The following is a 24,409-nucleotide window of genomic DNA, read 5'->3' as shown; positions in this document are numbered from 1 at the left end:
CACACGCTGCAGATTAGCACGTAGCATATGGATAAGTAAAGCCACGTTATGTCTTATAATACATACAAGTACAACTCCCGGGGAAATGACAGAAACAAGAGACAAATATATAATTATTATTCATATTTTAATGATGTGATATGTTGTGTGTAGCTCTGTGTCGACTCCTTTTGTAGTTCTTGAGTCTGTTTATGTAACCGCTTTTGTATGTGACACTTTGTTTGCTTTGCCGACAAGTTTATGTCAAGGTTTCAGTCGTCAGTTACAGTCAAATATAAAATAAACCCATTAAAACTTGTATTAATTAAAGTAAAGACTAACCGATTGTTTTTATGTCAATTATTTCAGTTTGTGATGTTATCTGAATATTTATTATGCCTCAAAATTAGCCTTAGCGTTAGTGTGACAAAGTGGGCCTTTGTCCCTTTTAATAGTACTATGATTTGGTTTTGCACATCTTTGTTCATTTTCTATAACTTCAATTTTCTATAACTTCAATACTCAACAAAACAAACCCGGGATAGTTCTATTTTGTTTAGTTGCAATCAGTAAATCACACATTTGTTAGTTAAATATATTTTATTTAGTTAAATGTGTCTATTCAGTTCAGTTCAATAATCATCTTACCTGCATCTCCACATGGTCCAGACAAAGAGGGGGCGTGGCCTATGTCGGCCATTTTATAGGCTTGAGTGGGGTCGTGGGCCGGACCATGTGGAGGGAAAAACTGGCTTAAGTTTGTTTATTTCTTTGTGTTAATGTCTTGTGTATTTTCGTTTCATGAATTAAGTGTTTATAGTTTGTTTAGTTAAAACACTTTTGGGTAAAGGGACTCGGGCCCGAGAGATGTTTATATGCAATATAGGCTTATGTTACTCCCACCGCCCCCTGGACAAGAGATGGAGTAGACCAGGGGTGGGGCTTCCGGTACAGGGAAGTATTTTAGTCTGGCCAATTAGACAGATGGAGAACACCTGTGTAGCCAGGGTACACGTGGCTTTTGTTTCAGTTGCTTAAGTTTGGTTGCTTAGTTTTTTGTTGAGCACTGTTAATTTTGGTACACATGTATTATTTTTGTGTGTCCACGGTGTACCACTGCACGGGTAATAAATGTGTCTAATGGGACTTCTTCACTCGGGCCAGCTTCCCCACAGTTAGCATTGACACAAAAACATACAACCTATTAAAATGCACATTCATTAAAAAAAAAAGACAATCAATACTTAAGTTTGTCGCGTTGTTTTAATATTATGCCCCAAAATTAGCATTAGCATTGACACAAACATCTTTTTTTTTAAACCCTTATGTTTTTGAAATATAGAACAATGAAAGAAAATTAAATAAAGAAATGCATAAATTAAAAAGAACAACATCAGAACTAAATACCTGCACAAAACATCCGTCTTTCTGAAAGTAGAAGTGTGCTTTGGTGAAGTTTTTAGCTAATTTATTTCATCTTAAAAAGGTGCGTGTCTCTGGCAACATGTTAAAGTCACTGTCCACTGCCTCATCTTTAAATATTTATGGAGGTTTTTGCGAAGTTACGCCAAAATGAACAGAGATAAAACTGGACAGGAAGTGGTGACGCTCACAGTGAGGCTGCCAGGTGCTGTTGTGCAGAGCCTATTGACACTGTCGTTTTACTCTCGTTTTGACGCAAGTTACTTTAGTGCAGAAAATAAACATGCATTTTCTTATTTCATTTGTTCAGATGGGTTTTTAATCATAATTCAAATTCTTAGCTGCTTTATAGCTCTAGTGGCACCGCAGAAAACGACTCCGACGCAGCGTTCTCGCTCAAAGCCAAAGCTCAAACATCTGTGTAAATGTTTTCGTAGCCTTCGCTCCACTTCCCCTCTAACCTCATCCTCATCTTTTTAGCCTCTCGTCTCAAATCCTCTTAAGCTCTACAGATGTTAGGAACGTTTTGATCGTTTCAGACAGTTTGTGTAGCTTTACTCCACCTTCTGTCTGACATTGAGAGAATCCTGCAGACTGGATAGAGTTACTGAAACATAACCCCAAAAGTCTCAAACAAAACTCGAATACTTGACTATAAGAAATCATTTGTGAAGCACCATAATAATAATAATAATAATAATAATAATACTACAAATAAACCATGTTATGTCCTGTATGTCTTGGTACATCTTATCACCACAAAATAAAAGAAAACAATAGAATAAAACAGAATTGAGATGTTTCCATTTCCAGTGTCCTGCTTAAACTAGAATCCCAGGCCTTTCAGTAAAGGGCTAGCCTGGCTAATCCAGACTGATCTGTGTTTTTTTTTTTTGTACAGATTGATAGTCTGGTCCCAAGCCTTCTGATGTGTCTCAAGCCCGGTCACACATGATCGTCCAGTCAGATCCGTTTATTTCAGTGACACATGTAATTTTGTTTGCGCCTTCGTTTCACATTTCTTCACCTCAGATTAACACTTTGGCTGTGAGATTTTTTTCCTTTTTTTCCCCCCAATAAGGATGTATCATGCTTTTCTCTGATTGGCCAATCCACTTGTCAATCACGTCCAATTGCGAACAGGGACATTCACCAGTGACCAGACTCAGACCAGATCTTTGTAAAGTTTTGGAGAAGTGTGTTCTGATGAGTAAAAGGCCTGATGGTCAATTGTAACTAATGAAATTCTCGCCAAATGTAAATGTTTATTGGGACAACAGACTTTAAAAACACATGCCAAAATACATTTTAGAACACAAAAAGAGGCATTACCCCCCCAGAAGAGCAAAAAAGTTGGTTTGAATGAGTATGTTTCAGAGTATTAGTATAACTGAGTGACGTCACCCACAGCGTTCAGCTCCAGTCAAATGAAGCTCATCGAGGCCAGAGCAGGTATAGCAGCGAATTTGGAGCAGAATTCCATATTTGAAATTCTGACTGAGGATCATAGCAACCAAAGAGCCAATCAGGAGCGAGGCTGTTGAAGGTAACGCCCCTTTCCACCCACACCACTGTTTGGGCAGGGAGCGGGTGCTTAGCAAGGTTGTTAATCAAACCTGTTGCTAACATTAGCAGGAGCGATCTCGAGGAAAGAAGGCGCCTGATTTGTCTGTTATTAATGTTCATATTTTGATTTACAGACACAATAGTGAAATAAAAACCCCAGGATCGTGGAGAGCGGGTTAATACGAACATTTAAGACCAAAATGATGAGTCTGACAGCAGCAGGTACAGAGAGGAGCCACAGTTTTCTAATATAAAGTGAATTGGAGCCAGAGTGCCGATGATCACTTCCTGTTTGAAACGCGGCGTCTAGCAGGTTAGCCACGCCCCTTTACATATACAGTCTCTGCACTGCACTGGCCTCTTACGTTTATGCAGACAGAACTAGCTCTATCTTGCAATGGCACAAAGCTCCTGCAGCGGTAGAATTAGTGAGAGCATTAGTTCAAAGTCCAAACAAATGTTGCTGTTAAATTCATGCCATTACCTGTCTCCTCTCAAAGGTCAGACTGTCCCTGGAAACAAAGAGCCTGTGTTTATGCCCAGAGCCACACAGGCCTCCTGTTAGCAACCTGCTTTCATCTACAAAATGGACCAATTAGGGAATATTGTCCATTTATCTGAGAGGATGACAGAGAGTGAACTTAAAACAGAAATAATGAGATCCTTCCAGAACATGAGGCAGGACTCCAGACCAACCCATGTGTGAGAGCAGCACATGACCTGAAGGAGGCGCTGTGTAGCTACGGACATCAAGATTTTTTTTTTTCTTAATCACCATCAGTGATGGGTGATTTTGTAAAGTAAGTAAGTAAAGTAAGTAAAAGTATAGATATAGAGGTAAAAAGTATCACATGAAAACATGTACTTTTACACTTTAAAATGTATTTCACACAAGGGTTGTTAATTTGTTAAACAGGTACTTAAATATTTAAATGTAGTGACTGATTCAAAATGAAACATTTTGGTCATAGTAACAATACGAATACATTTATTTTTTCTTCTGTATTTATTTTACTTTTGCTCAAAGTCGAAGCTTGAACTCGAAAACTTTAAGGATGAAGGAAACATGGTAAAAAAATAACCCCTCAAATCATATGAAAAGTTATTTTTACTTTTCAGTCCAGTTCAAACATGTAGTGGAGTAGAAAGTACAGATACTGCTCTCAAATGTACTAAAGTATCCACTATAAAATGTACTTAATTAGAATATTTAGGTATCTGTAGTTTACTTAAGCACAGTACTACTTTTACTTCATTCTACATTAACATTACACAGCAACGGTGGAACTTGACATTTTAGGTATCTGTACTTCAAGTACATTTTATAGTGGATACCTTTTACTTTACTACATTTGAGAGCAGTATCGGTACTTTCTACTCCACTACATTTTTGAACAGGAGTAAAAAGTACTTATTGTCTGAGACCTGCTGAAAAGGCTGAGGGTTTATTTTTATGTATTTAGGGCCGTTCCTCTTCAAACTCTCTGCCTAATAGATTATAATGCGACACAAACTGTTTATATAAATGGACATAGCTAACCTGCTAGCTGCCACGTTCCAAACAGGAAGTGATCATGAAAGACTTCTGGCTCCAATTCACTTTCTATTGAAAAACTGTCTCCTCTCTCTGTAACTGCTGCTGTCAGACTCATCATTTTGGTCTTAAATGTTCGTATTAACCCGCTCTACATGATCCTGGGGTTTTTATTTATCATTTTTAACAAAACAAAAACAGGAAAAAAAAAAACTGATTCAATTGTGTCTGTTGATCACAATTTTGCTCAAATCTTTATCAAAATCACCTCATTTGAATCTTTACAAGACTCAAAATCTGCGTAAAATACTTGTCCTTTTTACTCTTCAAGTACATTTTTAAAGAGGTACTTCAATACTTTTACTTGAGTATTCTTTTGGCTGGCTATTACTTGAAAGTTTCTCAAAAGTACCTGACAAAAGTGGCGTCTGTTGTGGCTAAACTATCGCATCAAAACTCCGTCCAAACACCATTTATCAGTTTGACGAGTCCTTAAACCCTAAAACGCCGTTCTGTCGGCCGCTGTGAATTCAAATAACCTTTCCGCGGTAATGTGTTTAGTGTTTGTTTTCCCCTCTGCTGCCTGCCCCCCCTCTCCCCTCCACAGCTCCTGGGGGCTCCACATGACCTAAATTACAGACCAATGTGAGATATTTTGAGACGGTTGTACGACGTTAGCGCGGTAGCACGTTTGGTGAAATGACTCAGTTTGCAGCGTGGCTCTAAAGAAGCAGCTACACCTGAATGGCCACCTCACGTCGGGCACTTCGTTTCATCCTCGCTGTGAGAAAATTAGCGGAGACGGGGAAGGAGGAGGGGGGGGGGGTTACCATGGCGACCGGGCAAAGCTGTTTGGCAGAACTAAGTGTATTTGTGCGGACAGGGCTTCTGCTAAATCTCTGTGGCTCTGTTTATGGACTGCTAATTTGACATTCATTATCTCTGACCAAACAAACCTTCAGTGAAACATGTAAACCGTGCGTGCAGATGCTCCGCTCTCGTCCGTGCCGTTTACGTTACGACAATATTACATTTTCATCATGGATCTGGCAAAAGCACCGATTATGTAAAAGGTAAATACACAAGAGCAGACAGTTTAGGGCCATTTATCACGATCTGGAGTTAAATAAAAACTACAGGTCGTCTTCTTTAAAACATGCAGCTGTCTGGATATGATTTTTATACAGTGCTTTTCCATCTTCAAGGCACTTAAAGAGGAACCACACACACACATTCAACACAGACACTGAGGGCGAGGGGGGTCAAGTGTCTTGCTCAAGGAGAGTGTGAATGTGCAGGTGTAGGTTAAATTAGCCAATTCATGTCAATGCAATAAACACAAAAAACAGTGATTCAGCTTTAGTTAAGCAAAAAGCCTTTTGGGTCGTTCCTCTTCAAATTCCTCTCTCTAATCCGTAGACTATAATGAGAATGAAAATACAGTTTTGAATAGTTATGAAACAATGGCTGAATCTTTCAAATAAAAAAAAAAGATGTAAAAATACATTCATAACTAAGTCTGGCTCGTTTAGCTGCAGAAATCATCGATCTGGAGCTTTGTGAATCTGGGAAAAGGCTCAGGTTTTCTTCTTCTAAACTTATTAATGTGAACATCTCGGTGCACAACAGTAATCCATCTCTGAAACTCCTGTAAAGTTCGTTCATTTGGCCAACACCGTTAGTTTTTCTGGGAATTCAACGGCGCAGCTCGATTCATGGAAAATCTTACCGACCGCTCTACCAATGATGTTTGTCGAGAGCAGGTTCCAAACCACCAACCTTCAGATCAGTGGACAAACGCTGCACCAGGGCCGGCCCAGCCCATAGGCGGACTAAGCTGCTGCTTTGGGCCCCGAGGCCACCAGAGCGCCCCCAAGAGCACATGCATATATATTCAAAATAATATAATAAGTCAAGTTTTATTAGAAATGGGGCTCATGTGTCGTTTAAATATCCCTCTCAAACAATTACATTTGCTGCCTACATGTGTTTTTGAGCCAGGCAAAGGCGTAGGCAGCTGTGTGTTTACATGTGAGGACCCCTCAGCTGAGGAACATTTGAAGGGCTGTTTTACAACTTAGATTAAAACTTAATGGTACCTCCACTGTCCAGTGCAGACAATAGAGATGATTTACTGCGACGGGAGTTATGTTTAAACCAGATAACGCCCCGATGATGTCTGACCGACTGAATCTCGTTGTAAGGCCATGCACGCTCCCTAAAGTGAAAACTAACAACGAGCCAAAGAGTTTGTCAGGACAGGAGGAGAGAGGGAGCACGGGAGGGCAGGAGGAGAGAGGGAGCATGGGAGGGCAGGAGGAGAGAGGGAGTATGGGAGGGCTGGAGGAGAGAGGGAGTATGGGAGGGCAGGAGGAGAGAGGGAGTGCGGGAGGGCTGGAGGAGAGAGGGAGTATTTATTTGCTTTTTTCTACATAATCCCATTGCTTTTTAGTGAAACCTGAAGTTGTTTTGAAGCCGAGTTGTGTTTTGTTTCATTCACACGTTTGGAGATGTACAGACTAATTAAGTGTTACTCAAAGCTGAAAATGTTCTCAAAATTGCCTTCATTTGCCAGAGACATCCCTGTTGCTTCACTAGTGATGATGTGTGGGATCAGAGTGACACAAAATGGCTGCTTCCCAAACAAACACTGCAAACAAAAGAATCCAATAGCCCCCGAGTGACAAGTGCCCCAGTCCAGATCAGCTCCCGCGCGGCTCCGCATCGATCCCATTCCCGAGACATTTATAAGACTCGCCACAATCACATTTGGGCCCCTCTTCACAGCTCCCAGACACTGATTGGCTGTTTAAAAGCTGCACAACCAGAAGCAAACAATATCGACAAACCATTAGCTGGACCCAGATAAGCCGGAGCAGACGGCACAGCGGCAATAAGCTAACACGATTATTAGCACTTAGCTAGGTTCAATATTGGACTGGAAAAATGAAAAGATAACATTGTTTTATGAGAAAAAAATGGGTCCTAATGTGATTGGCGAGCCGTTTATTCAGCTGTGATGTGTGGACTACATTTCACATGACATTTTATCGTTTTGGTCAGCCATGTTTGTGCGGAAAATACAGGCGAGGAAAGGGACATGTACATTTCGCCCAAGTCCTTTTAGTAAAAAAAAGAAAACGTGATCGATTGGTTTGCAGATCACACTTTTGGCTTGGGAAGAAGAATTATTTGCGTTAGACTCCAGTCAAATGAAGCTCATTTGCTCATCTGTTGCTAACGCTAGGAGAGACCTCGGGGAAAGAAGGCGCCTGATTTGTCTGTTGGATAAGTTTAATACCATAGAGCGCAGACAGTTATCACGCAATCCCAGCATGCACCTCCAAACCCCAGTCTGGCAGTGGAGAGGCGTCGAATTCCCAGAGAAACTAACAACATCTGCCAAAATGAACAAATTTAACTTGCGTTTCAGAGATGGTGGATTACTGTTGTGCACCGGGATGTTCACATTAATAAGTTTAGAAGAAGAAAACCTGAGCCTTTTACCAGATTCACAAAGATCAAGACCAAAGGCAAAACTGGATTTCTGCAGCTAAATCAAGCCAGACATTAAGATAGGACTGTTTATTTTAATGATTCAGTCATTGTTTCATAACGATTTAAAAGGAGGAGAGAGGAATTTGAAGAGGAATGACCCCAAAGGCTTTTTGATTAACTGACTCCTTGGAAATGTAAATTGTAGAAAAAAAACCCCCAAAAACCTAAGAAATCAGTGGTCCTTGGGGAAGAGGACACTTTGAGTGACTTAAAAAGGTGGAAAATCACTATATAGAAATGTGACCGTTTAGATACAAGGATTTATAAGTATATTCTTTACAAACATTTCCAGGGAACGTTCTGACGATATAAGAAAATGAAAAGTAAACCAGATGTCCAGAGTTAAGATCCATCCTCTTTATAATCACACGTGTGCTCGGTAAGGGTCACTAATATTTAATCCGCTAACTGTATATATAAATGGACATGGCTAATCTGCTACCCACCGCGTTCTGAACAGGAAGTGGTCATGACTCCCTGGCTCCAGATTGGCTCTTTGGTTGCTATGATACTTGCGGTTTGAATCTAACTCGGCTCCAAATTCATCCCTATAACTGCTTTAGCCTCGACGAGCTTCATCTGACCAGAGCCCAACGCTATGGGCGATGTCACACTATGGTTTAATCTGATGTAGATTTATTTTAAACCCAATGACAATAAAAAAATAAAAAAACTCAAAAAAAGTGAACTCTGCCAATTCACCACGGCCAACATGGCGTCCCCATCGAATTTACTCGTGGGGTGCAGGCGCTCTGTACTGCGTAACAAGCATTAACATCTCCATGGAGACAAGCAGATGGAGAACCCTCAAGCAGAAAAGTTAGAGTATGTTGTGGAATTTCTACAAGCAAAACAACTAAAAAATAAAACAATCTCTTTTGAATCAAAGTCTGATTTATCAAAGCCATTGTGCACAATTATAAAGAGCTGCCTGTCCCTGTCCGAGCGTCGTCAGGAGCTCAGTAAATACAGGATTTATACCACACAGATAATTATATAAACAAAACAACCAGTTTAGACCCATTAACGAGGCCAAAACACTTGACACAGGATAAACAGTCGGTCTAATATACATCAGACAATGGACACTGAGCATGATGTACTGGATCTCGAGGTCAAATGAAAAAGAAGAGTTAAGAGACTGGGACTATGCCAGGATGAGGTTATAAAAGTAAGGCCAAAAATGCAGAACTGCTAAATAATAATTCAATCAATAAAATAAAACTGGGAAAAAAACCTGAACATTACAAAAATAGTCAAAACTCAAGGAATCACAGAAAATGAACGAACAGCAGGACAAGACGATGACGATGCTCCAAAACACACAAACATGAGGCTCAAATACACCAGGAAACAAGGCACAGGTGAAACACATGAGGGCGGGGCAATCAACAGACAGGAAGTAAAATCAAACACAAGCTCACAGGACACACGTCAAACTAAAACACATGGACTAGAGAAATAAGGCAAACAACAACATGGAAAACACTGAAACAAAACACGATCATGACAGACTAAGGTCTGTAAACCAGCTCCCAGTCTATATGACAAAGTACAAATCACGTAAAACAATAAGATTTTCAAAACAATTCCCTCTTGATAATAAGAAGTCACATTTTATTCTTAATCAACTCAAACTAAATCTTTACATTAAGTAAAACATGGAAATGAACAGCACACTTATTCAAAGAAAGGAATATTTAAATGATTATCTTTGCTGTGTGTTTTGTTTCATCAGAGTGCTCAGTTCATCATGAAACCAAACTCACTGTGTTTAGAGTTTACTTTGAGCTAAACAGAACAGTGAAAGTAGGCTAATGGAAGGAACTTTAAGCGAAGGTTTATTTAAGCTCGTCTTTGTTCAAAAACCTTATAATTAATGGTAAACGGTCACAATTTTATACATCGCTTTTCCACCTTCAAGTCACTCAAAGCCCTGGACTCACACCCGCCAACCACAGACTGTATAAAGAAGTGGACTAAGTGAGTGTGACGCAGTTTTAGCGGCCAATTTTGAGCCAAGTTTCATGTCTGGAAATCCGACCACGAGTATCACAGCAACCAAAGAGCCAATCCGGAACGAGGCTGTTGAAGGTAACGCCCCTCTGGTTTAGCAGGGAGTGGGCACTTAGCAACAGGTTTGATTGACAGCGTTGCTAAGGCTAGCCGGAGAGACCTTGGGGAAGGAAGACCGCTGATTTGAGCAGGGTTCGAACCGCCAACCTTCAGATCAGTGGAATTAAAAGCAACAAGAGAATCATGATTTGTCCATGTGAGGGGGAAAAAAAAAAGTTACTTCATCTAGTTTTTGCCAAACTGAAGAGTGGTACAAGACAACATGGCCGACATTAGCGTCTTCCTCACACAGACGCTACAGTTGAGACAAACAGAAAATTACACAGGGCCTGTCCATAATGATTATAATGGAACAGTTGGGAGTTTGCTCAGCTGGACCAGAAAGTGCTTGTCCATGTGTTGCTATGGTGACTGAGACATTTAAAGAACGACGTTATGGCCAATTATCTTGACGTTGACTCAATGATAGCGTGACATAACAAACCAGACGATGGCGAAGGTGTTCAAAGACTCAAAAGGGCCTCTCTGATATCACAAGCAAACAGAATACGGCGTCATTATGAATATGTGAAGAAAAACGCAAAGGAAACCCGCGTCTTTGTGTCTGTAGTAAAATCAGGTGTTTTATTGACCAGGAGGGGGCAGAGAGCGCGCCATCGTTTCTTACACTTAAAATGCACCATAGACTGTATAAAGAAGTGGACTGATTATGACATCACCCACAGCGTTTGGCTCCAGTCAAATAAAGCTCACTGAGGCTAGCAGATATAGCGGCTAATTCGGAGCCGAGTTCTGACCATGAGTATCATAGCAACCACAGAGCCAATCCAGAACCAGGCTGTTGAAGGCAACGCTGCTTCCCGTCCACGTCGCTGGTTTTGCAGGAATTGGGTCAATTTTGCTGTCAATCAAACCTGTTGCTAACATTAGCGGGAGCGAAAGACGGTGCCCAATTTGTCTGTCTTGATTTATGGACAAAATAGTGAAATAAAAACCCCAGGATCATGTAGAGGGTTAATATGAACATTTAAGACCAAAATGACGAGTCTGACAGCAGCAGGTACAGAGAGAGGAGCCACAGTTTTTCAATAAAAAGTGAATTGGAGCCAGAGTCGATGGAATCAGAAGTGCAGCCATTCCCATTTGGAGCGCAGTGGCTAGCAAATTAGCTACATCTATTTATATATACAGTCTATGAAACACACTACACCAAAATGTTTATCTAACTCCAATAAGTTCTTTGTCAAACTATTCACACACGTTAGGGTCAGAATGTAACCAGGCACTTATCTGAGTTCAGTTTTTGTTTCACATTAAATTCAATTCATGTTTATTTCTATAGCAACTTGAGCTGAACCAAAGAGCATCACATAAAAGTCTAGAGCACTTGAGCCTCAAACACGACATTAAAGGGCGAGTTTGAGCACATTTGACAGACTGCCCTGTAGGAGAATATTACACAAGACACAACGTTCACCCGCGCTTAAGCTAAATATTTATAACAGTCTGTATATATAAATGGACGTAGCTAACCTGCTAGCCGCCGTGTTCCAAACAGCAAGTGATCACGGCCGCACTTCCGGCTCCATCGACTCTGTAACTGCTGCTGTCAGACTCGTCATTTTGATCTTAAAATGTTTGTGTTAACTCGCTCCACATGATCTTGCGTTTTTATTTTGCTATTGCGCCCGTAAATCAAGATATGAACATTAATAACAGACAAATCGGACGCCTCGTTTCCCTGAGGCTGCTCCCGCTAGCGTTAGCAACAGGTTTGATTGACAGCAATGCTCCAAATTCGCCCATGTAACACTGTGGGTGACGTCACACTCACTCAGTCCATTTCTTTACACAGTCTGATTTAGACGTGTCCTTTTGTAACGGGAAACGTCATAGAAACATCATGATGCCTCACAAAAGCCATTTCCATCACATCTCCCTCCTTCCTTCCTTGCTTTTCTGCAGGTTTTCACATCCGCCTACACAAAACACTGCTTCCTTGTTCTCCCCACACCTCCCCCTTTGCTCTCAGCCTTTGTGCGACTTTGAGCTTTGATAGGAGCCTGTCACAATCACTTCATGTTGTCTTCCAAAGTCCCGGCTCCCCCCCAGGGCCAGGCTGGTGCTGCGGGTGGGCACGGAGACGACAATTACACACAGTATGTCGCCAAGTACGCTACTCGCTTGTGTTTGAAATAAAAGCAATAAACCAAAATGAGTCATAATGTCTTAAAAAAGGTCCTATATTACGCAAATATGACCCGTGTGAGCTTTAAGTCGTGTTCTAATGCCGTTATCTCCTCAAAAACAGACCTGGAGTTGTGTTTTGTTTCATTCGCACATGTTTGAGTCACTTTATCATTAGTCTGTGTGCATCTCCAAACGCTCTGTTCCACCTTGTGATGTCATGATGTGGTAGTTCAAGTTCACAGCTCCTTTTACCTTTAGTTCAGTAGAGATCGGTAATTCCAGGTGAAACGATCCAAATGATTCTAGAAATGAAGGTGTGTGGAGTTTAAAAACACAGTGGGGCACTTCCTGTATCACCACATGATGACATCACAAGGTGGAACAGAGTGATTTTTTTCAGTTTGGAGAGAAGAACTCAGCCTAAATATGCAGAGTTTGTGCGTTAAACATGTGTGAATGAAACAAAAAACACAACTCCAGGTCTGTTCGTGATGAGTAAATCTGAGAATAGTGCAGCACAAGCTAACGGTCTGGTTTAAAGCGCTCGTTTTACGTTATCCCTGAACACCGTTAGCTGCTTTATTGTGAAATTGAAGGCCTGATCTGCGTTCTGATTGGCTACCGGTTCTTCTTATAGCTGCTCCGCCCTTAATGTCGTTAAAGCCACACGGACAGCAGCTTAAGGGGACACAGCGGAGGTACTAGAACACTTTCATTCAATTGACTTGATTTTACCGTTTTTGATGAAGATTCAAACTGACGGGGCCGATCGCTGCGTTTCAGACGACATCAAAAACATTCTACAGGCCATTAATATTTAACAGATGGAGGGAAAATAAAATAATGTTAAAATACTGATGTACTTGGGTCTAGTCGCTAACAGAGACGATCCGGTTCAGTATTTGTGAGTTCACCTTTTGGATATTTCATGTCAAAATACGACGTAATCGGTCAGAAAAACTAAGCATTTTAAAAATCTGGTAACAAACTTTTATCCACACACTCGCACTCGGTTTTAATGTCTTATTTGGACTTGTATACATGTTTATTCTGTTAGTTTTTTTTGCTTGTATTGCATTTTAAATCAGGGCGTGCATGAAAAGGAGTGTCCACGGGGTCTCACTGGGGTCCCCTGTGTAAATAAAAGATAAAGTAAGATCGAGTCAAGCCCCTTCTCTGGGAGTTAGGGACGGGACGATAAACAAAATCATCATTTATCGTGGTAAAAAGCGTTGACAATAATCGTTCATCGGATATTTATATAATCATGATAATCGCCAACAGAGATAATCGCCATTATATCAGTGAAATGTGAAGAAAAAAAACGACTTATCCACAGGGGGGACAAAAGGGTCTGTTGTCAGGGGCCCCAGAATTGGACACTCTTCCTATTCATTCGTATAACGGGGGCCCATGTGAGACTTATTACCCCGGGCCCCCAAATTTCAGTTGACGGCTCTGCTCATCCATAATATTCTCTGATAAAGTTATAATTATTTATATCCATAACAACATTAATAATCATCGTAATATATATAAAATTGGTAATTGCAGTTATTTTGGCCATGATAATCGTCACATTAAAGTTTAATATTGTCCCATTGTCCCAAGAGTATGATGTCATCACGCTAGAATCTGGAAAACCAACACAGAAAGGCATTTTGACCAACAAATCTGACAAGTAGATCAGCTTCATAGAGTAAAAAGACAGTACGAAGAGATGAAGAGACGGGCCTTTAGCCTACAGGAAAAAAGAAAAAAAAAAAAAAAAAAAAAAAGAAAAAAAAAGCAATCTAATTATGGGAGAAATTGTGTTTTGTGAGCATGGAGGAACCAGAAGAACCAGAACTATACGACTTCTACTAACAGTTCTGGGGCCGCAGCTTATGTGACAGGACTAAAGGTTTAAAATTACTCCCTACCCGTTGTGTGTGTGTGTGTGTGTGTGTGTTTAATTTCACCCAAAAAAAAAAAAAAAACTATGACATTTAGTGATGGGACAATCTGCTCCTTTGTGGGACCCGAGTCTTCTGGATCTGTTCTCTTCAAAGAGCCGTTCAAAAGACTGGAACTTTTACCATTTATTTATATGACTTAAGCCGATGTGAGAACTAATTTTATCTACAAGAAAGAAACAACCAAGGCTCAGATGTGTTTAAAATGGGTCAAACTGAGAGTGGGAGAGTGTTTATCCTTCCAAATGCTAGAAATTTAAATAAAACTGTTAATATAAAAATGATTATTGATGTTATAATGATGCAAAGTCTGTTTTTCCTGATGCTTGTGCTGGTTCAGTGTTAAACAATTTAAACATGCATCAAAACTAGAAAGAAAAAGAGATTTCACATTAAAAGAACCGTTCAAAAAGACTCGAATCCTCTCCCTACCGTCACATCAGTGCAGATACAACACGGCTCCTGCAATAGGTGTCAATCAATAAAAGTTGTGTAAATACAGCGCTGCTCTGCCCTTCAAAATACACCGCCATCTGCAGAAAGAAACAAACCAAAGAGCTGCAAAATACGAGCCAAAGAGTCGCTGTGGTCCAGGCTAAACGCGGGGTTTGGAAGCAGCTGGAGCAAAGTTACAGAGCCGTGCGTAAAAACTGGCAGGCGAATACGAGCGTGCCAGTCCTGTGTTATGTAATATCCAGCAAACTGAGTTATTAGCGGCCACTTAACGCACTGCTGCAGCTACAGGACCAGGGAGGCGAGCACAGGAGCAAACAACACGTCTGGAGCACGCACAGGATCCGCGCGTAAAGTGAAGACGCAGACGCAGACACCTTACACAACAAGGCGCACCGCGACTGTCGCGCATCTGCTCCATTTCCCCCCGCGGAGCAACTCATGCCCGCGGGGAAAAAGTAAAGTTTTATCCAATGAGGCTGTGTCGTTCACCTGATATTCCGCCGCCGACCACAATCACGTCGTAAGTGCTGTTGGGCGCAGTCATGGTTGTGCTGCTCCCGCTTGCTCTGCTCTCTCCCCGGGCTTGGCTCTGTCCACCGGCCGCTGATGAGCGCAGCGCGAGCGGACAGCGTCAGCGCATCTGTATTAAAAGCGCGGACCAGCCCACTCCCCCAAGCCCCGCCCCCTGAAGAGAGCACCTCTGCTTTAACCCGCGCGCCCCAGAGAGTAGCACGTGCAGGCTAATTAATGTAGTAGCACGTGCAGGTAATTAATATATACAGCGGCACTCGCAGGCCAGTCAATATAGAAGCACCTGCACGCTAATTGATAGAGTACCACGGGCAGCACGTGCAGGCTAATTTATATATATATATATATATATATATATATATATATATATATATATATATATATATATATATATATATATATATATATATATATATATAGTACCACGTGCAGGCTATGTAGTAGCACGTGGAGGCTAATTAATATAGATAGTAGCACCTGCAGGCAGGGCTGGACTTAGCCTTTAGGGGGCCCTAAGCTGAATTTGTTTTCGGGGACCTGTCCACCTCAGTGCCACATATTCATATGTGACAACATTAAGACTTCATCACAAACACTTATAAAAAGCAAATTCAGAGACTCACAGTTGCAATAAGCACAAGTATAACAGGATAAAAACGTGTACAGAAGGGGGGTTTGCCAAAGAAATTTTAGACTTTTGGACATTATTTTCTTGGTTTCTGGTGCATTTTAATGTGTTCTAGTTGACTAAAGTGGACTTACATTTATCAATACTTTGTCATAAAATTCAGGGCTGGATAGAATATCCAGAAGATGTACTTCAGCAAGAGTACATTTACTTCAAAATCATATTACTCAGAAGTACAAAGTAGTGGTCCAAGTTGCATAAGAGAAACAGGCTGGACATAACAGATTTATAATCATCAGATTCTTTGGAAGGACTGAACATAATCATTTTAGGCTCACATTATTTTTATGTTTATTGTGAGGCTTTGGGTGCTGTGATTTCACATAAATCAGACATGCCCAAACTGCGGCGCGGGGGAACAATTTTTCTTGGCCCTCAAGCTTCCAGGTGAATTGGCCTATATTACTTTAAACAGTACTTTTTACTGTATATTTCTGAAAATCTTCTTTAACAAGCCCTTATCAAATATTGAGTATGTGAGCGTGAATAAAGGTCTAGAGGTTCAGTCTAACTTGTAATAAACACACAGATTTGAAGTATTCATTGTATTCACATCCAGTCTATGGCTGTGTCCCAATTCGCCCACCTGGCCTTAGAATCACCATTGGAAGGGCGGTTCTAAGGGCAGTGACGTAATTTCCGGCGCGACAAGGACTGTCCCATTTCAACCCACCCTACTGAATGCGGCCGACAAACCTGCCCTTCCCTTTGCACCGTTTCCATGGAGATCGGCCGTAACCGAAGCCTGCATCCGTGCACACTTCACGCACTTCTATATTCCATCATGCACCGCGGCTACGCAAAAAAGAGAAGAAAATGGAGTCCGCTGCGCAATATACGTTCAAATGTTCGTACTGGTTTACCTAATCTACAACAGTGTGACATGAAACTGTTAAATCTGAATAAAGATCTGTACAGTGTGTTTGATGATTAAAAAGGAGTTACATGGAATAAAGGAATGTGCAGTTATTGTTAGACAATAAGAAGACATTATTATCATTAAAAATTATTACTGCAATAAGAATAATGTAAGAATGTTCGTGTCTATTGTAAGCGTCAAAGACCAAGAGACTGAAACGTAAAGTCAGAAGAGTTTAATGAGTTGCACACAGGTAATGTGAACAATGAAGCAACGGACTCTCAGGAAAGGACAGAACAGACAGAACAGACAGAACAGAGTCCTGAGACGTGCACAAAATCTTCATGTGTTCCGGTACATTCCATACGTCTGCGCCCCTCGTGGGCACGTGTCATTTACTTTCGTGTTAGTAAATCAAGACCTAGTGATGTAGCGCTGCACTGCTAGAAAATACCTTATAATAATCAGATGGAAAGAACTGGCACGACATAGAAGGGAAACAGCGCCCTCTACTGTTATTAAAGTGGTGTAGCCACTGGCCAAAATACCGAATGTTAAACTGCAATATCCCACTATATGTACAACTAATCAGTGTTCTCTGGTTTATAGACTATGAATGTAGAAATTATATTGTTACCTCTGTCTCTGTTATTACGTTTTCACAACGTATATTTTGTTTAAGTTATGAAGTAGCTACAAATGAGTAAAAAAAATCACCTCGAACGTTATATTTGCCTATTGATATTCAATCTAAACAGAAAGAAACGGCTGTGACGACGACATCTTGACTTTTTTTCTATTAAACAATAAATCATTAAAAATAACGTACGTAATGTACGTATCGTACGCTCAAAGACAGAGGTGGAAGTGCGGCCCGTGGTGTGGGCCTGTCCCACTTCAGTTAGATGGAGGCTACACTGAGGAGGGCAGACTCTGGACCGGAACCTTGAAACTACACTTTTGAAGAGTACTTCGTAAGGACCCTTGAAGGGTGCATTTGGCGAATTGAGACACAGCCCCCGTCCCTCAGTCGGCCCTCGGCTTTGTCTGTGATTTTATACGTGGCCCTTCATGAGAAAAGTTTGGACACCCCTGACCTAAATGCACATGAATGAGTATCGATGCACAGATACCAATACTAATATATCAGGTGCCAGTACTCGTACTCCTCAATGAGCTGCCGATACCAAGAGCCGATACCACTGTAGCTGTTGTACCTGTGCTGCCTCCTGTTGGACTCACAGCTCATCTCTGCACAGATCAGATGTGATCATAATCATAAACATAAACATAAACATGCACTTTAACTGTTCTGCACATTTAGCACAGCTGTCACATGAAATTTACAAATATTTAGAACTCAAGGTTTATATAGTTCTCAGAGGACACGGCACAGTGTTTGTGTTTTACGGTAATAGCATGCTAACGTTGCTTATTGTAATTGACAAACATATTTAGCGAATATAGCAGTTTCAGCTTTTAAAAGAGGAACAGCGTGAACGTATTGGACAAAGTGCGGCCGTGGTAAAAGGAACAACTGACACTGTTATGCTAACAGTGGCTGTTAGCACTTAGCTCGTTAGCAGTTTGCGCAGCTGCAAAAAGGAAGTGGTAAATATTAAAGCCAGATGCTTATCTAAATAAATTATGTTGTAATTATACCTGTCTACAATGATTTCAGTAGATAAAATGAGAATTCTAAGATAAAGTGTACATGCTATAAAAATCCTATGAAGTATTTAGATTTACTACTACAAACAAACACTAGTAAAAATACTGTCTGGAAACAGTACTTTTGCTCAGTATCGGAACTCAAAATTAAGTACTTGTTCTGCAAAAAGTGGTATCGATGCATCCGTGTATGAGTATTCACATTCAGGAGTCGTTCACACGTCGTTCTGTCGTTCAGATGTAACAGGTTTGTGCCATAATCAGTGTTAATGTGACACAGTGACACTTTAACTTCACTCACCTCATCTGAGGTTTATAGACAAAAGGACGAGACACAACCAAAAACAGACAGTGTAATAAACAGACTCACCTGTGTCCTCTGTCCCCCTGAGGCGTGTCCTGTCTGTCCTCTGTCCCTCTGAGGTGTGTCCTGTCTGTCCTCTGTCCCTCTGAGGTGTGTCCTGTCTGTCCTCTGTCCCTCTGAGTGTCCTGTCTGTCCTCTGTCCCTCTGAGGTGTGTCCTGTCTGTCCTCTGTCCCTCTGAGGTGTGTCCTGTCTGTCCTCTGTCCCTCTGAGTGTCCTGTCTGTCCTCTGTCCCTCTGAGGTGTGTCCTGTCTGCCCTCTGTCCCTCTGAGGCGTGTCCTGTCTGTCCTCTGTCCCTCTGAGGCGTGTCCTGTCTGTCCCTCTGAGTGTCCTGTCTGTCCTCTGTCCCTCTGAGGTGTGTCCTGTCTGTCCTCTGTCCCTCTGAGGCGTGTCCTGTCTGTCCTCTGTCCCTCTGAGGCGTGTCCTGTCTGTCCTCTGTCCCTCTGAGGTGTGTCCTGTCTGTCCTCTGTCCCTCTGAGGCGTGTCCTGTCTGTCCTCTGTCCCTCTGAGGCGTGTCCTCTCTGTCCTCTGTCCCTCTGAGGCGTGTCCTGTCAGATTTCGAGTCCTCTCTGAAAAGTCCTGTCCCCTAAACAATCTTACTCTGGGGTGTTCAGGCTTTGTCCCAAAGTTTAGATGAACTGAACTTCACTAACTTTTAGTCTTTTAGTTTGTAAAACACTCAAAAGTCCCTCTGCCTCAGTGCTCCCAGAGTGCACCTGGAGGGGAGGGGTCCTTCACACCAGTGCACACATGTAGCTGTCCACACCACTGCCAGACTCAGAAAATGTAAGCAGCACATGTCTCTCTACTGGAAATACAACACATCTAATTGTTTAAGAGGGATATTTAGACTAGTATAAACACTCCAGTGCCATTAAAAAAAACAAAAACAAAAAAACAAAACACTTTCCAATCATTAAATCATTATTTTGAATATAAACGTGGGCTCTTGGGGGCCCTCTGGTGGCCTCGAGGATCTAAGCTGCTGCTTAGTCTGAGGCCTGTCTGCAGGATAATTAATGTAGTAGCATGTGCATTTTGTGCAGGCTAATTGATGTATATAGTAGCACGTGCAGGCTGAACTAAGAGTCAAGGCTGCACTGTCAGTCACTCTGCACACTTCAGCACACTTCAGCACACTTCAGCACACTTCAGCACACTTCAGCACACTTCAGCACACTTCAGCACACTGTTGGATGTGCATCTTGAAACTGTCACATGTCACATGTTTAGGCCTAAAATTGTAATACACATATTTGTAGAATCTATACATTTTTATTTAAAAAATAAAAACAAAAAACAACAACGTAATTTGAGCTACACTTTGAAAACCTCGTTGTACTTCAGAAGAGAGACTTTGGTTCGTCGTTTGGTTCTGGGACCATATTAACGCTGCTTTTAATGTCTGTTTTAAGTTAATGTCTGTAACTTTTCTGGTGGAGGGTCCTCTACACCTGCCATCGTCTTATTTATTTTGGATTTATCTGCAGATGTTTTATTGCTCAAAAATCCCTAAAAACACTGTGATATTTTTTACAGCCGGGGAAACTTCTGCACAGATTGAACCTGAAGTTTGGACTTGTGGCTTCACCTGCTTGTTTCTGTGCCGATGTATAAGTTTAATGCTTTAGTGTGGAGCATTTCAGATCAAGCAAAAACATCTCTCCCTCCAGTAAGACTACGGCGTGCACTCACAGACAGTTTAAAACAAAGTCATAGTTTACAAAATGTTATTCTGTTCAAAAGACATTCATTTTGTGTCTTATACTTAGGACCTCAGGCTCTTTTTTATGAGATGTATTTATCTACATCTCCTGCAATGAGCTAATTATCATTCTGTCTGGAGTTCAAAGGTCGATTAGCCACAGACTTGATGGGGAAATATCAAATGTGCAGGTTTGGTGTTTGCTCTGACTCTTCAGCTAACACTAAACAAGTTTACTCATGATATTGTCTTATAACACGACATCTTTATATTGAAATACAAATGGTTTTAATATGACAAACCCGTCCAGGAGTGACCTGTGCTCACAGTGGACTCACAGTGGACACACAGTGGACTCACAGTGGACTCACAGTGGACTCATAGTGGACTCATAGTGGACTCACAGTGGACTCATTTTGGACTCACAGTGGACTCACAGTGGATTCACAGTGGACTCACAGTGGACTCACAGTGGACTCATTTTGGACTCACAGTGGACACACAGTGGACTCACAGTGGACACACAGTGGACTCACAGTGGATTCACAGTGGACACACGGTGGACTCACGATGGACTCACAGTGGACTCACAGTGGACTCATAGTGGACACACAGTGGACTCACGGTGGACTCACAGTGGACTCACAGTGGACTCATAGTGGACACACAGTGGACACACAGTGGACACACAGTGGACTCATAGTGACCTGTGCTCACAGTGGCTCTTTGTTTAGTCTTATCAAGTTCTTATCATTACTTGTTTCGTCCTCAGAGTCCAGCATTAATTAAAGGCTGTTAATCATTAACATTAAAAATGAAACAGTGAAATATGTGTCATAAAGTAATAGTCACAGGACTTAGTGTTTACCGCAGATCCTTGTCCTCAGGCGTCCACCTGCTGGTCAGAGGTGGTCAGTGTTACACTTGTGGTCTAATGAGCACATGGTAAACAGAAGCATGTTCATCATCTTTAATCCTAATCTGCCTTTATGGGCTAATCCACACTGAGCCACTACTGCCACATGCAAACTCCCCCCGGTGTGAATGGAACCCACACACACGTCTATGATGTAAACACACTTTACTCTCAGTGCTGTTCAACCTGTGGCACAAGTACCCCTGGTGGTACACAGGTGGGCTCTGGTGTTTCCGGTGGTATCCGACTCTGTCAGGTCCAGTTTTATTTTCGAGTTCATTATATTTAATGTTTTATTCTTCTTTGTGTTAGTCTGCACTTTCTGTAGGTGTGATTTCAGAGTTTTGAGTTTCCTCCTGAGTCTCTGAGCTGAATGTTTTTGTTTGTTGCAGTGACTTGGTGGGGACAGACTCCATAGAGATGTGTTATTTATGTTATTTATGTTATTTATGTTATTTATGAGGCAGTGGCTGGATCATAAACAGAATAATGTGATTTTTTCTCATCAGCATTTATAAAAGCACTTGATTAGAACTCCCAATGTATAGTTTATATGAGCGTTTCACTTTATGTGGACTGCACCTGTGATATTCTTCATGTGCTTCACTTTACACTTCTTTTATAAATAGACTTTAGACACTGGGAAAAGTCGCCGTGAGAGGCCACACTTACCAGTAGGTGGCAGCAACAGCCTAAAAACTATTCCTTCTGTCTTTGAGAGGGCTTCTGATGCAGTAACACTCTGGTTCTGGTTCTGATTCTCAATGTTTTACAATTATTACCTAAAAATAGATCAGAATAATGCCATGATTTTTATGTTATATTGTTTCAGTTTCATGGTGACTTTTGTTGTTGAATAAAACACTGCACAGTGGCAAAAAACATTGTAGAAATGAAGACATTTGGTTGCTCGTCTGAGTCAGATCACTGCTGGACACTGCCTTATATCTGTCTGACCAGGACTGAAGAAGCAGCTTTGATGAGCAGCGAAACATCTTCACTTCTACAACATTCTGTCCAGTTACAGATTTATATTTTCCTTTTATTATGGCTCAGACTGGGACGGCTGAGGGACACAGCACTGTGACTTTTCACAGCTGACCCCGCATGATGCACCGCTGTGTCTTTGGTCATTCCCTCTAGTAGAAAATAGTGTCTGTGTCATGTTTGTGAAAATCCCTGTGGCCTGGTCAGTTGTGGCCAGTTATGAGCTGTGTTAATGTCCCTTCTGTGCTGCTCTGTGCGTCTGAATATAGCCCCTTTGTGTGGAGCGATGGAGTCTGCAGCCACACGCCTGTTGTTCTTCTCACGTCTGGCATCTTAATGCAGTGCTTAACACACAGATGTGAATTCCTCTTTAACAAGACTGCACCTATAGTGTGAGCCAATAAAAACCCCTCCTTTTGCAAGAACTTTATGAAATACTTGCATGGTTATGATTAGGAAAAATGAAGAATGAACGTGTGATGTCGGCAGGATACGGCCATAAATGGAACACATGCCCCTGTATATGTCTAACACCTGGAAAAGCATATCTGAAACATGTTACGTTCTTTAATTTGACAAGCATTTATGCCACAATAAACATCAACACCACACCCATTATGTCATCCTGATGTCATGGCGTCACATTCATCCGTTTGGCAGTTTCCATAGCGATCACGGCCCTCGCTTCATGTCATCGAAGTCCTGCCACGACCGAGAGAGCTTGTGCGCAGATGAAGGGACTCCGCAGTGAGAGGAGACAGCTAAAAGGGGCCGATTAATCTCACAACGTGGGGCTTTACGCCGGTTTATTGGGATCACATGTGTGGCGAGCGGCCGCGCTGTCAGGTGCACTATGGTTTGAAACGTCTACGGCAACCGCGGGGGCACGTCAGGAGGTGAAACATGTGTATAAAAGTGTGCGTACGAATACCCCGAGACCGCTTAGAGATCTGAAAGACGAGGGCCCGACAAAGAAAAACAGCCGTGTTTGAACGTACATGTGGGACGACAGGGAAATGGCGGGTATCAAAGAGAGGCATGGCTTGTGCAAATACGTTAAAAGTCACATTAGCTCTCGTTCAGATGTTTAAAAGTCAGTTTAAGCTACGCGTTTTACTTTAAAGTTTCAAAGTGACAGACGGGACCGTGATGTGACTTTACAGCCGTCCTAAACGTGTATTAAAGAGGTTGTTTCTTCTGATATTTCACCAGTGCAGTAACCACATTGTTATGCTTGTTCAGAATGTTTAGGTGGTTTGGTGAGTAGTATCCAAATTGGCATTAGAATCGAAGGAAATTGAATTAAACAGTGCGGTAACAGAACCAGAACCAGGGCTGTGTTTATCGTTTGGAGCTCGTGGAGACAACGTGGCCGTCTTGGGTTACCGCGGGACGGTTTGGGGTTGTACCAGACGAGCAGGGAACTTGTGTTGTTTTGAGAGCGACAGTGAAACAATGATTCTGTATGAGTTTTGTAGATACGTCTGAGATACGTCTGAGCCCTAACTCTCACCCTCTAACCCTAATTTCTAACCCTAACACTCTAACCGTCACCCTAACCCCTATCCCTCACCCCTAAAACTCCAACATTAACCCTCTAACCCTAATCCTCACCATGTAACCCTAAATCCTCACCCTCCAAACCCTAACCGTACTCCTAACTTCTAACCCTTAACCCTCTAACACTAACCCTCTAACCCCTACCCCTACCCCCTAGTCCTCACTCCCTAACCCTAGCCTCTAACCCTAAACCTCAAACTCTAACCCTAACCCCTTACCCTCTAGCCCTTAACCTCTAACCTAAAACCCTAACTCTCACCCTCTAATCCCTACCCCTCACCTTCTAATCCTAACTCCTAACCTCACCCGTCTAACCCTCACCCTCTAACCTTCACCCCTCTAACCCCTCCTCCTCTAACCCTCACCCCTCCTCCTTTAACCCTCCTCCTCTAAC

General features: G+C 41.8%; 1 protein-coding gene across 1 annotated transcript in view; it reads right to left on the bottom strand.

Moving 5' to 3' along the window:
* mao (monoamine oxidase) overlaps positions 1–15,395 on the bottom strand; it is a 36,361-nt gene extending 20,966 nt beyond the window's left edge. Inside the window, exon 1 of the mRNA XM_033987368.2 lies at positions 15,226–15,395. Coding sequence (XP_033843259.1) covers positions 15,226–15,280 — 55 coding nt within the window. The 5' untranslated portion in view covers positions 15,281–15,395. The remainder of the gene's footprint in view (positions 1–15,225) is intronic.
* Positions 15,396–24,409: the final 9,014 nt, after the last annotated feature.

The sequence above is a fragment of the Periophthalmus magnuspinnatus genome, chromosome 21 (assembly GCF_009829125.3).
Source record: "Periophthalmus magnuspinnatus isolate fPerMag1 chromosome 21, fPerMag1.2.pri, whole genome shotgun sequence".
Lineage (NCBI taxonomy): Eukaryota > Metazoa > Chordata > Actinopteri > Gobiiformes > Gobiidae > Periophthalmus > Periophthalmus magnuspinnatus.
This window is presented reverse-complemented; position numbering and strand designations above follow the sequence as displayed.